This window comes from Serinus canaria, chromosome 1A (assembly GCF_022539315.1).
Source record: "Serinus canaria isolate serCan28SL12 chromosome 1A, serCan2020, whole genome shotgun sequence".
Classification (NCBI taxonomy): domain Eukaryota; kingdom Metazoa; phylum Chordata; class Aves; order Passeriformes; family Fringillidae; genus Serinus; species Serinus canaria.
The window spans coordinates 32,989,377-33,001,935 of NC_066314.1; the positions used below are offsets into that span (position 1 = coordinate 32,989,377).

Below are 12,559 nucleotides of genomic sequence, written 5' to 3' on the forward strand. Positions count from 1 at the left end.
CCTGCCATTAACCCAGCACTGGCAAGTCCACCCTTTCCGTGTCGATTTGCCATATTTACATGTCTTTTAAATACCACCATGAATTGAGTCTGAACTTTTTCCCTGGGCAGTCTGTTCCAGTCCTTGACAACCTTTTTCACTGAAGGAATGTTTCCTAATATTCAATCTAAACCTACCCTGGCACAACTTGAGGCCATTTCCTCCTGTCCTGTTGCGTGTTATCTGAGAGAAGAGACCAATCCCCACCTGGCTACATTCTGTTTTCAGATAGCTGTGGGGAGCTATAAGGCTCCTCTCCAGCCTCCTCTCCTCCAGATTAAACACCTCCAGCTCCCTCAGCTGCTCCATTGCCTTTATCTGGGCACACTCCAGCACCTCCATGTCTTTCATATAAAGAGGAGGTCAGAACTAAACACAGCACCTGAGGTGTGGCCTCACCAGGGCCAAGCACAGGGACAGGATCACTGCCCTGGTTTGGCTGGCCACGCAGTTTCTGATATGACCTACTTGATCAAACAACTTCAACCAGACCTTGAAGGATAATTATGGCATAGCAGCTCAACAAGCAATCTAGGCACAGAAGCTGCTGCACCTTTGCACCATGATGCTATCTAGCACTCCCAGCATGGGTCATGCCCTCCAGGTGCTGGGACCCAGGAAGAGGGGGTCTTCATGCTTCCACCCCACCCATGGACATCATCTGTGCCTCTGACCCTGGACTGCAGGTGAAATGGCACATGGTGCTTATCTGTGCAGCTGCTATCATTCTCATAACATGATTAAACACATATATAAGCATAAAAAAGTAATTGAAATAATTAGTAAGCCAAAATTTTGGTACTCCCTAAGATTTGATTCTGTACCAAAGCTGAACAGAGCTGGATATAGCTTTCCCTTGGCATGCTCAATTATCACTATTTTGACTTCACTGATTTTTCTGAGTTTTTTGTTTTGTTTTGCATGAATATAGCTTCCAGTCTCCTTTTGGAGGACTCTGTATGGTCAGAACACCGGTGCTTGTCATTCTTTTATAGCTGATCAAGTGCATGAAACACCACTGTCAGGACAGAAAGGTTTTACTTGCCCCACTCCACTGAGCCCTGCACTCTGTCACAAACTGATGGAAAGCAGGAAGCCCAAAGCAGCTGAGGAACGCTCACCGCACGTATTCCACAGTCAGTGAAAGAGCCTCACCTTTCTGCTGGACTGTCGGCCTCGATGTAGGAAATGAGAGGTGGGGAGGACAAGGTCTCAGTAGCAAACACACTGCCCTGGAGCTGGATCCCAAACCCCACTACGGGGTCAGCTGTCAGCACCACTTCTGTGGTTTCTGTGTGGACGACCTGTCCAGCCAAACCAACAGTGCTAGAGGCTAAAGACACTATAAAACAGAGCAGACCAGGAGGAAAGACATTCACATACAGTAGAAGTTCCAGTGCTTTTTGAGAAAATTGTTCTTTGCAATAAATCTAGTCAATGAAATGTCTCTTTAAAAGTAATTTTAGGCTAGAGTTTATAAATTTATTATGTATAAACAGTATTAACATGGCATATAAGATAATAGAAAACATCTGGCTATATGCTGGAATGCAAAAAGATAGTTCTTGTTCTGAGTAAAATAAATGTGTTTGATATCCCCACTCCAAAAATCTCAGAACACCCTTGAATTCTGTTTGCATTAGGTTGGAGGCATGCATAAGGAGACCTTCAACAGGAACTAAGGCAACTGGAAGCACAAGCCCAGCTGTTATTCAGGCACATTCCTCTTTTGAACATCTCACAGCAATTCATTCTTGTTAGCAACAAAGCACATGGATCAGGCTTGCTCACAAGAAGTAAGGATGCCTTCTTCTTGTACATGTTTACCATAAGTCAGCAATTTGTCAGGCTAACTGGGGAATGTAAGGAAGTTGAACAAACCACCCTGTTTTGGCAACCAGTGTATCTCAAGGGATTGTGAGAAAAAAGGTTCTGTGGGGTCTCTCAAAGCCACTGAGGGACCCTTCCATGAGAAACTCAGGCAGCTACTTCTGTTCCCCTGCTTTACTCACACTTTTTCTAAAAGGCTGCAGTGCAGATCAAGACAAAAACAACACTGAGATTCAATACAATTACTTGTGAAAGGAGGGACTGCACCTTTGCCTCCCTGACCTCTGTCTAAACGTCTATTGTATTATGGTTTGAATTCCCCCAGTGACAAACTATTCCGTTTCATGCCATACACATGTCTGCTAAGAATTAGGTACAAATTCATAGTTTGTTTGAGGGATAGTTTACCTGTGCTTTTATTTTTTTCTATTAGATGCGGAAAAAAAAATTTTGACAATACAGATAATATTAGCACAACTGTAAAAAGATGTCAGAGGTTATGTAAGTATTTTTGCACACTATGGTGCTACAAGCATTAGACTTTTGCTTGATATCAGCTAGTATAAATCTGATTGATGAGGCACAGTTGGCAATGATAGTTCTTAGCAAAATTTTCACTTGCCAAAAAACTCACAAGTTTCTGTTTTCTGCCAGCAAAGTTCCTTCCCACTCTAAAACCGTCTCTTCCAAATAACTGTGAATTTCTCCTCATATCTTGTTTCAAGTTTTCTTTCTCAGAATTGTGCATAATTTCAGACACACAATAGCTTCCTTCTTACTCTTTCTTTTATCTACACTCAATAAGATATGCTTATACACAAATGCAAATGCTAAAAATCTGTTCTTAGAAACTTCCATCAGCTTTAGCATTTACTGCATCTCAGAAATAGGTTTTTCCAGCCCTCATTGCTGCAAAGGCTAAAATATAAAAAACCCAAATAAATTAATGTAATACCTAAGACACCTTCTAGAAACAGTTTAGGGCAAAGGAAAGTTCAATTTTCCCTCTCTTAAAGGTCATGTAACAATTACTTGTTAACTTAATCTCTGTTTCCCATTGCTTATGTCTCTATTCCCTCCATGCAGCAGGTATCTAGTTGACTCTGTAACCTTCTTACTCTTTTTATAATGTCCTACGAGGAACCTAAGTATCTCATAAAGTTTATTTCGACTTTCAGGACAGTAAAAGTTTTAATTCACATTGGAAAATTAAGTCACTATCTGCAGGATTTAAAACTCATTCTGATAAACATTTTGATGAAGTTGACGCTTAAGTATGATGATTAGGAACTCTTTCCACTCCGAAAGAAAAGGAAAGAGGAACAGGAACAAAAAAACCCTTCAGAGATGAAAATTATCCTTTTCTAATCATGTCACAATGGCTATCTCCTAAGACTCTGTAAAATGTCACAGGTACCCAAACCCATGACTTAGAGCATGTTGGGGTTTGTAACTCAGCAGTAACTGTAGCAGGAAACAGCGACATATTTTGGCTCCTTGGAGGATTAGAGTTTTTACAGGCCAGGAAGCAGCACTGTTGGTTTAAAAAGGGGACATGGATGTGTTTGTAGGTCCAGTGAACACTGGTTGCTATTGCTAGGGGTACATTCCAGCATACTTGTATAGTTCTCATCTAACTCTTAGCAACATTCCTGAGGGCTGTTTTGCTATATGCTCTGTAGTCATGTAAATCATGATTGTGAATTTGAAGATTATGTACTTGTTACTTTTATGTCTGCAGTTATACAAGAAGCAGAACAAGATGCGCTTCAAGGTGCATCTATGGATTATTATGCCTCCAGTCTCCCACTCTGACCCACAAGAAACTGAAAAATGTTCGCAATTCCTCCTGATAGCTGTTGAGAAAAGAGCACCTGTGCATGTCTAAAACCCTCTCAAACTTCTACCACATATGCAATCCTGGTAAATTGGTATAAATTATGTCTCGTTTCCAACCACTAATAGGGACCTATTACAAAATACTTCAGAATTTAAACTTTAATGAAGTAATAATCTAAGTGTTTCCACAATTAATCCCACACCTTAAACAAAACAAAACAAACAAACAAACAAACAAACGCAGAGGAAGAATAAAACCTGAAAACAAGTGGCCAAAACAAAAAGCTTGTGACAGCAGGCCATGCCCTCAATTTTTACAGCCACATATTTAGAAAGATCTGCTAATGATAACTAATGCAATGATTGTTAAATCATGACCATATAAGTCTTGTAACCCCCAGTGCCATCACACTTCATCTTCATGAATTATGCCATGATCACATTATGTTGTGCAAATATTCTTAAATAATTGGCAATGTAAACTTTATAGCCAGTTCCTTTTCAGGGCTGTTGATGTAGTCACAGGTTGTAATGAGGCATTGACCACTCAGTGATGGGGCCAGTTTCAGGTATTTTGTAATGCTCTATATCAAGACCTCACAATGCAAATGGGTAATCAACTACTGCACAACTAAGCCTTGTCCTAACTTCTCCTATCTAGAGATTTGTTTACTCATAGCAGCTTGTCATCCCCAGGGCCTTCTGACTTGAAAAATCTTTTAGGTGGGCTGCAGTACTTGTGTGACTGTTCCACTTAAATGCCACATCACTGGCCTTGTTTTGAGTCTTTCAAGATAACATAGACAAGACTTCCTTGAAGGAAAAATATCTGAAAAATTTAACAACGTAAGTTACAGCTGTGTCCAAGATCCATAACAGGATTAGCTTTGAAGATTTCATCCTTTGTTAAACAGCTAAAATGTAGCACAATTCATGAACAATTCTTTGCATTGATTTTACTATTCAAATCAGTTACTACTAGTGTAACACTACTACTGTTTCTCACGTGCAGAGGAGAACATGTGAAAACTGGGCCTCTACTGATACCATAGCATGACAGACACAGAATCCCCCCAGGACCTGAAAGAATGCATTAGAAGCTAACGTGTCAATAGATGGGCTGTGAAAAATGGCTGATCAAATTAAAAACAAAAAATGCACTTACAGGCAAATGTTATGCAAAAATATGTGCTTTACAGAAGAAATGAGAACAAGCAAGCAACAAAAACTGCAAGAAAGCAAAACCTCAGTTCCTCTCTAATGCAGTCTCACAATTCTGTAGTGATTGGCCTTGGAAGCTGCTGGTTTGCTCTGGTTTTACTATGACCATGGGGAATCTTTAAAACACAGCAGCAGTGCTGCAATGTGCAGCAGCTCAGTTCTTTCAGAGCAGACTTCTGAGCATTGTTATCTAGAGCAAATGATTTACAGAGCAGTTCTCACCTCCCTGCTCTGGAGGAACTGAGCTGCTGTGGATTGCACAAAGACAGACAAACCAAAGAGAGGTGGCACTCTCATGGAGTCTGGGAAAAAATGCACTGACACAGCCACACTCTTTCCAGCCTAGTGAATGCTTAGCAGTATGCAAAATGGAACAGCCTGAATAGATCTCTTCTGGCTTGGGAAAGGACTGACTCATAGGCAATCCATGCTTTGAGTCCCAGAGAGTGGTCAAATGAGGCTATTTAGTCTCCACTGTAACTTGCTCTCCCTCACCAAAATAACTGTACAGGTCATAGTGTAGGTGCCATGGTAAGCTCTGCCTTCCCTAATGTGACAGCTGCTTGAGCTTACCAGCAATCTGCTTTTGACTACTCAGCTATGAATTCTATTCCCTAATGGACACTGGAAGAATTAAAAAAGGAATTTTAAAATCACTTCAGTAATGGTATAACGAACTCTTCCAGCACTGTCTGAAGAAAACATTCCTTCATAAATTTCAGATAAGATAGTTATGCTGCATAGCATCTCCTCATCTCATTTTAGCATCGGACAAATATTTATACCCTTATGTTTCCTACATCTACCAGAAACTCTCCTGTGTAGAATATATGTGTATTAATTAATGTACTGTGCAACTTTTTTTCCTGCATCTTCCCCCTCCTTCACCCATTCATTCACTGCACATTTTTGAGCAAATGCAGTTACCACCTACAGGAGCTTTTGAAGTCCTTCTTTTTCATCCTCCGCCTCATCATTGTCCCACGTGGGCTGGTGGAGTAGAGGCTGCGAGGTAAGGTCCCCATGTTGAGGGAACTCAGGCTGTATGCACTCATGGAGGTAGGAGAGAAGGATGAAGACACCAGAGCTGCTGTAAGAAATCAAACACTTGGCATACAGCACTCAGTCTTCACAGAAGAGCGCGGCACATGCCTGTAACTCATCAATGAATCAAACATTTTATGTATAGGCTGTGTAGGATGCACAGGAATGCTTTGTGCATTTCCAATAACAAAGACATTAAACCACACAGGTGACCCTAGGAAAAAGTAAGCCAGCATTTCATGACAACACTTGCTGGAAGCTAACAAAGACAACATAGATGCAAAAGATATATTCATAGTATACAACTTACTTTAAGAAAACCACGTGAAAGTAAACTTTTCAATATCCCCAAACTAATGCAAATCAATATATCTAGATACACTGATTTTAGAAATGCCTTTTTGTAGTAGGTGATTTCTGACAAAGATTTGTGAGCAATGCTTTGCATTCAAAAATCATGCTTTATATACACATTTCCAATCCAATGGTCTACTCATACAGAGAAGAAGAGCTGATTCATTCAGAATTTTCAAGCCTTTTTCTTTTTCTTTTTCAGTCTACAAAGGCTGCTTTGTTACAGAGAAGAAAAGGTGCAAAATGTCAGAAATAACCTTGGCATGGCTATGAAAAAGTGTAGCATCTGTATAACTGAAAAGGTTTTAGAGCCTGAAATGGGAAAGGTATGAGTGAAAGAAGGGAGGGAGGAGGAAGAGAGAGGAGGAGGAAGAAGAAGAGGAGAAGTGAGAATGTCAGCAGGAAAAGATGTGGAACATTACGAAGGCTTTTTTGAGGAGGCGCTTTCTGGAATTTCAAGGCTGGCATCCTGCAATGGTCAGGGTGGTAGGTGTTATAATGGTGGTAGGTGAGGAGGCTGCTCTGGCTGCTGGCACACGAATCCCAGGTAAGTTGTCTGTTGCTCCTTTCAACCTTCACTGCCCGCATGAAGGGATGATGGAAAATCAGAAAACAAAAGGACCAGAGAAGAGGTAAAAGTAACTGAATTGCACAAACAAAACAAAACAAAAACCTATAAACCAGAAGTGAAAGAAAGAAAATAAATTGAAAATAGAATAAAATAGAATAGAATAGAATAAAATAAAACAAAACAAAACAAAATAAAATAAAATAATAAAATAAAATAATAAAATAAAGTAATAAATAACCTGGTCTTGTCTTCTTATCGGGGGGGGTCTAACTTGAGGAGCAGAAATAATATTTTTTCTCAGAAAAAGTGTTTCTGATTGAGTTTTTTTTTCTTTTTTATATTTGTTTCAAAAGTTATGATTACTGAATCAATTTCTAATCTCCTTCTGGCTTAGGGGCTAAGATTGCAAACTTTCTCAGAAAATACTAAGATACTACATATGACCACCAACTGAAGGTTAATAACTCTCTCCTTGCATTAATCTATTTTAAAAAGACCAACCAGATACTTTACATGGCACTGCCTAGAATGGAGACGCTTCCCTGCCATTTCAATTTACTGTATTGACATTTTAATTTTGCCACAATCTATTGCTGGCATTATGCTATTCTGTGCAGTAAATGACTTCCCAATGCCAGCAGCAGGAAAACTCTATCCTGAAACCTGGTTAATAAAGAAAAGAGGTCTTATTGATTAGCTGGATTTGCAATTTTGTATTTTTGTTTTGTGGTTTTTGTGTTGTTTTTTTAAAAACTTGATCTTCAAAACTTTAAAATGATCCTTCACTGGATGAAATTTGAGACCATATTTAATTATTTAATTGGGAGTTCTACGTGCCGAAAGTGAAGACTGGTATTTACTAAGAGAATGGGAAGCATTTCAGTTGTCAAATCTTAAAGGAAAGGGATTGATGTCTCCCTTGATTAAATACAGTATATTCATCATTAAATTCAGCATGTCTGTATCCTTGCTGAACCATAAAGGAACAATTCAAACTGGGAAGTATTCAGTGAATTTTTTGTCTTACAACACCAAGGGATTCACCCATACGACAGAATCATGGAACAGTTTGGTTTGGAAGGACCCTAAAGACCATCTTGTTCAAACCCTCTTACCATGGAAAAGGACACCTTTCACTGGATCAGGTGGCTCAGGGCCCCTTCCAAACTAGCCTTCAACACTTCCAGGGATGAGGCTGCCACAGCTTCTCTGGGTAACCTGTCCCAGTGCTTCACCACCCTCATAGTGAAGAATTTCTTCCTAATATCTAATTTAAATCTGTTTCTAAATCTGTTTCTATTAAACAGAGTTTGCTGTCTTTGTCCCATGAGCTGTATCACCTGTGTCCCTCTGCTACCTGCTATACCTAAAATGGCTGCAGATGTGTCTGTCCCCATGCTGGCCTTTAACAGGAGCCCAAAACCTTGAGCATTTAGGTTGGACCTACACCTTGTGTTCATATCTTATTCCATGAAACAAAATTTGGGGGGGGGGAAAGGGCAGCCACTACATCAAGCCCTGTGCTCTGGCAGAAGGAAAGCTGTCCTTTGGTTTCACTTTGAATTACATGAGCACTGCTGTGCTAATCGCCTAACTGTACTACCCCTTCTGACTCAGGAGCGATGCCCATCTCTACAGGGGGATCTATGGAGGGCACACCAGGGAAGGGACAGCAAAAGGGGAGCACAGGGGCTCACCATGTCCCTGCAGCCTGGTGGAGTGGTGGAGACCCTGCAGGTCCTGGAGCTGCCTGGCCTGGCCCTGTGTCTTCAGTCAGATTGCCCTGGAGTGGCTTCCCTCCCTGCGAACACTGTGCCCTGGCATGTAGTTGAATCAAAAGAATTATTTTTTGCCCCAACACCCCAATATCAGATATCAAAAGTAAGGTAGGGGTGCAATGTCAGCACCAGGCTGGGTCTGTGCCCCTTGGGTTCCTCACCCACTGGAACCACCACCCCCAGGGACTTTGGAAAATCTCATGTTAGCCAGAAAAGTCCTGGAAACACCAGAAGCAGCCTGACATGGCCTTATGTGTCTTAGAGACTTAGCATGTCTTAGATGAAATCGTCTCTTCAATTAAGTGCACAGACAGCGAGATTCCTTAACTTTAACTACAGTGAAAAAATTAAAATCTGATAAGAACAATGTGGCCAGGTGGATTTTCATTATTTTCAAGCTGCTGTGAGCCTTGTTTAATTAAAAAGACTGCTTCCAGCAGGAAATTATCTGGCAGTCCTTGAGATTTTTTCTTAATGTTTTATTTTCACGCCGAGACTAGAGATAAAAATGTCCTACAAAGTGGGAAAGTACACAAATTCAGTTTACTCAGCTTGTAGAAGGAGAGTCCCAATTCAACAAAAGTTCTGTAAAAGAAAATCCTTTTGTGTGTAACCATAGTAATTTAGTGGTAATTTCAGCTTTTCCAGTACAGGGCTGTGTATAGTAAACATAAAACTAATGGGGCAGCAAGAGAAATGAATGTCAGCAGCACAATATAAAGGAAAAAAAAATCAGAAAAAGAATCCTGTATTTTATAGAGCTCTTCACTTTATTTTAGGGCTAAAATTTCAGTTTATTTTATATACTGACTTTCCTGCCTGTTTTAAATTCCTAACATATTCCCACAAGACCAGTAACTGAGCTCAGCAGGTACAGCCCTAATGACTCAGCTTATTCCAGACATAGCAAGGGAGATTTTCACTCTCTGCAGCCTCTAGGTCATACCACACCTGATAAAAGGTTGTTTGTAAGAGAGAACTTGCTTCCATAAAGCTTGTTACATCTTGAATTGGTCATGATATTGTGGTAGCACCACTTGGTGAGGGACTGGAATGGTCTGAAAACATCTTAGTTACTCTGCCTTACTGAAGAAAGCAACTTTATTACTTTAGAGATACTTTCCCCCAGAAGATGCTCTTATATATTATCTTTTGCTGATCAACTCAATATGATTTTGTAACAGACAGTTCTTAATTCTGGCACAGCAAGAGCATTGCTTTTTCCAAGCACCTACACTGGTTACTAGAACATTAACAGCATCAATCTGTTATAAATGCTGGTCAACAAACCAACTGCTTCAAGTAATACAATTATCTACACAAATCATTGGCTTCAGCATTTGCCTTCCCAAAAAAAAACAGTCTCCAAAATTCTTTAACAATCCAGAAATTAATTGCATGACATCGTTACTTCAAAAAAAAAAAAAAAAAAAAAGAAAAAAAAAAAGAAAGATTTGTTTGCAATGTGCTGTCATAACTGAAAGGAATGGAAGTACATTGCAAATTTGGGCTCCAACTCATTCTGCTTGTGCAGTATCACTTTGCTCCTTGTGGCTCTAAGTGGATTAAGTAGAAAAGGGAAAGAACTGAGTACAGGGAGAACACGTAATTGCAAAGGTTATTTTGTTCACCCTGGTCTAGGAGAAACAAACGTCTCCTCTTTCACTACTTCAGTATTCCCCATTCTCAGAAACTGTCTAGAACCCTGCTTATCAAAGGACAACCTGGATGTTGCACGGATGTCCCAGAACATTTACATCACTGACATTTCGAGACCTCAGAAATCTTGTCTTGATCTAGAGGAGGCAGAAGCACAGCACCACAGGCTCAGAAAAATTAAGCCACTGGTTCATGCTGCAATACATGTACCTATTCTCTGTGTATTTGATAACCCTTGTTACTGTTTTGATGTCTATCAACATGTGCTATTTTAGACTTAAGGATTACTGTGAATTAGCCACTTTCTCACAATTAGTTAGAAGACAAGACAGGCAGCCTCCATCTTCAAACACTAAGACATTTTATAAACATTTTATTTGAGAATGGAAAGCCATTCTATTCAAGCATATTGGTATGAAATAAGTATCACAGTGAAAAGGTCTGCAATCTACGAAACTGTTTCCAAACAGTTTTCCTAAGCACTGACAGTGAACCTGTGAAGCAATCTCAGAAGCACTTTAAAAGATGATGGCAATAAATAATAATGCCATTAACAAGAGAAAATAAGGGAGGGGTTTACATATCTTAGGGGAGAACAGGTGTTATTAATTGACCATAACTATCAAATCCATATGCTGAAAATAAGTTGGCTGTGGTACTACTTCCCCACTCTAAACTTAAGAACCAACGTAGAGATTAATTCACTGAAGTATCTCGTAGCACCGTCAACAATTGCAACAGCAGAGTCAACGGCTGTCTTTATGTACATTTGCAAGTTTGTAAAGGTATTTCTTAGCAAAACATTTCCCTCTCTGGCCATAGGAGTCTCAGAGGGTTCATTAAGACCAAGAAAACACAGAGCTGCTCAGAAACTGCAGAAACATAACGTGGGGAGCTGAAACAACATTTACAGACATAACTGCAGCGATAGCTTTGACCATTCAGCATAGGTAGGCAAAGCACAAGAAAGAAAGAGAAAGAAGTATTTGGTGCTACAGATCCTCTTACCGTGCTCTGGGCCTTTCAGTGCTAGCCGTGTCTGGTGGTGGGGAAGGATCTCCAGTTTGACATTATCAGCTGCATTAGCCAAAAACTGCGTTGCTTCCGCCAGTGTACAGTACTCCATGCTGGTGCCATCAATGGACAGAATATGGTCTCCTACATGTAATGCACCACATCTATATAAAAGGGGAAAAACTTGGTATGATCAGGTATGCTATTTGCTGGCATAACGAGTTTTTATGCCTTCAAACTGGTCATGACAACTATGAACATGTTCTTTCTTTTCGAGAGACATTTCTGTTTTGTAGGCACTGTCACTGGTCAGACTTTAACTCTATTAGTACAAACCTTAAAAACAATTCCGTTAATACAGTATATGCCAAGACATCACTCACAGAACTGCAAACTGCAATGGGGTAGCTGACTCTAAAATATATGTGAATGGCAGCAGGATAAAATGAGAAGAGCTTAAGGAGACTCGAATAACTTGGTCACATATCCCTCACACAAGCACCCAGTTCATCATTTTTTGAGTTATAATTCAAACATTTATTAGTACGAAAGCTGTAAATGATGATGAAATTATGCAGTAGTCAAACAAATAATGAAACCAGGGCTAGCATGGTGACTCTAGGAGTGGGGTGGGGAGGGGGCTATCTGCTAAATTTTGCTGCACTCAAGAGACTGGCTACTGGATGAGTTGAGAAATGCAAACACAGCAGTCAGCATCCCGACGTACCAGTCAAGTGGACAGCTCCTTTAATTGGTTACCCCCTGCGAAATGGGAAAAAACAGAGGGAGAAAATTAAAGCATCCTGCACCATTGAACTGGAGAACACCCCTGGATCAATGGCCGTCACTCTCAAAGTTTCTACTGTAGGGAAAAGCCCACAGAGGAGCTGTAGACTCACTGCTACAAGTGGGTGCTACCAAAAGCACCATTGCCAAAGAGGAGTTACAAGGTAGGGTGACTGGGGACATGCAGGAAGAATTTGCTGCTGAAACGTAATATTTAAAAAAAATTTAAATAGAGATATGAATATAGAAATATATTGTATATGTATAAACACACATACACACACACCCACACACACCCCAGAAAAGATCCCAAAACTTTGTTGCAGAGGATCAGACCACTGGGGAAAAATATCTAGCTATAATTTTAATGGTTTAAATGGTTTCATTTGAAGGTTTAAATGAAGCGGAAATATTACAGCAAAAC

The 12,559-nt window shown here is 40.1% G+C and overlaps 1 protein-coding gene across 6 annotated transcripts in view; it reads right to left on the reverse strand.

The window, feature by feature from the left end:
- Positions 1-12,559, reverse strand: part of GRIP1 (glutamate receptor interacting protein 1) — a 310,634-nt gene that overhangs the window by 36,006 nt on the left and 262,069 nt on the right. For 4 of the 6 annotated variants that reach the window (XM_050984746.1, XM_050984727.1, XM_030237661.2 and 1 more), the window contains 4 exons: positions 11,344-11,513; positions 6,750-6,905; positions 5,864-6,016; positions 1,195-1,381 (listed from right to left, as the gene is read on the reverse strand). In XM_050984746.1, coding sequence (XP_050840703.1) covers positions 1,195-1,381; positions 5,864-6,016; positions 6,750-6,905; positions 11,344-11,513 — 666 coding nt within the window. Of the gene's footprint in view, positions 1-1,194; positions 1,382-5,863; positions 6,020-6,749; positions 6,906-11,343; positions 11,514-12,559 lie in introns of all 6 variants that reach the window. The other 2 variants (XM_050984739.1, XM_050984735.1) reach the window with 2 other exon arrangements.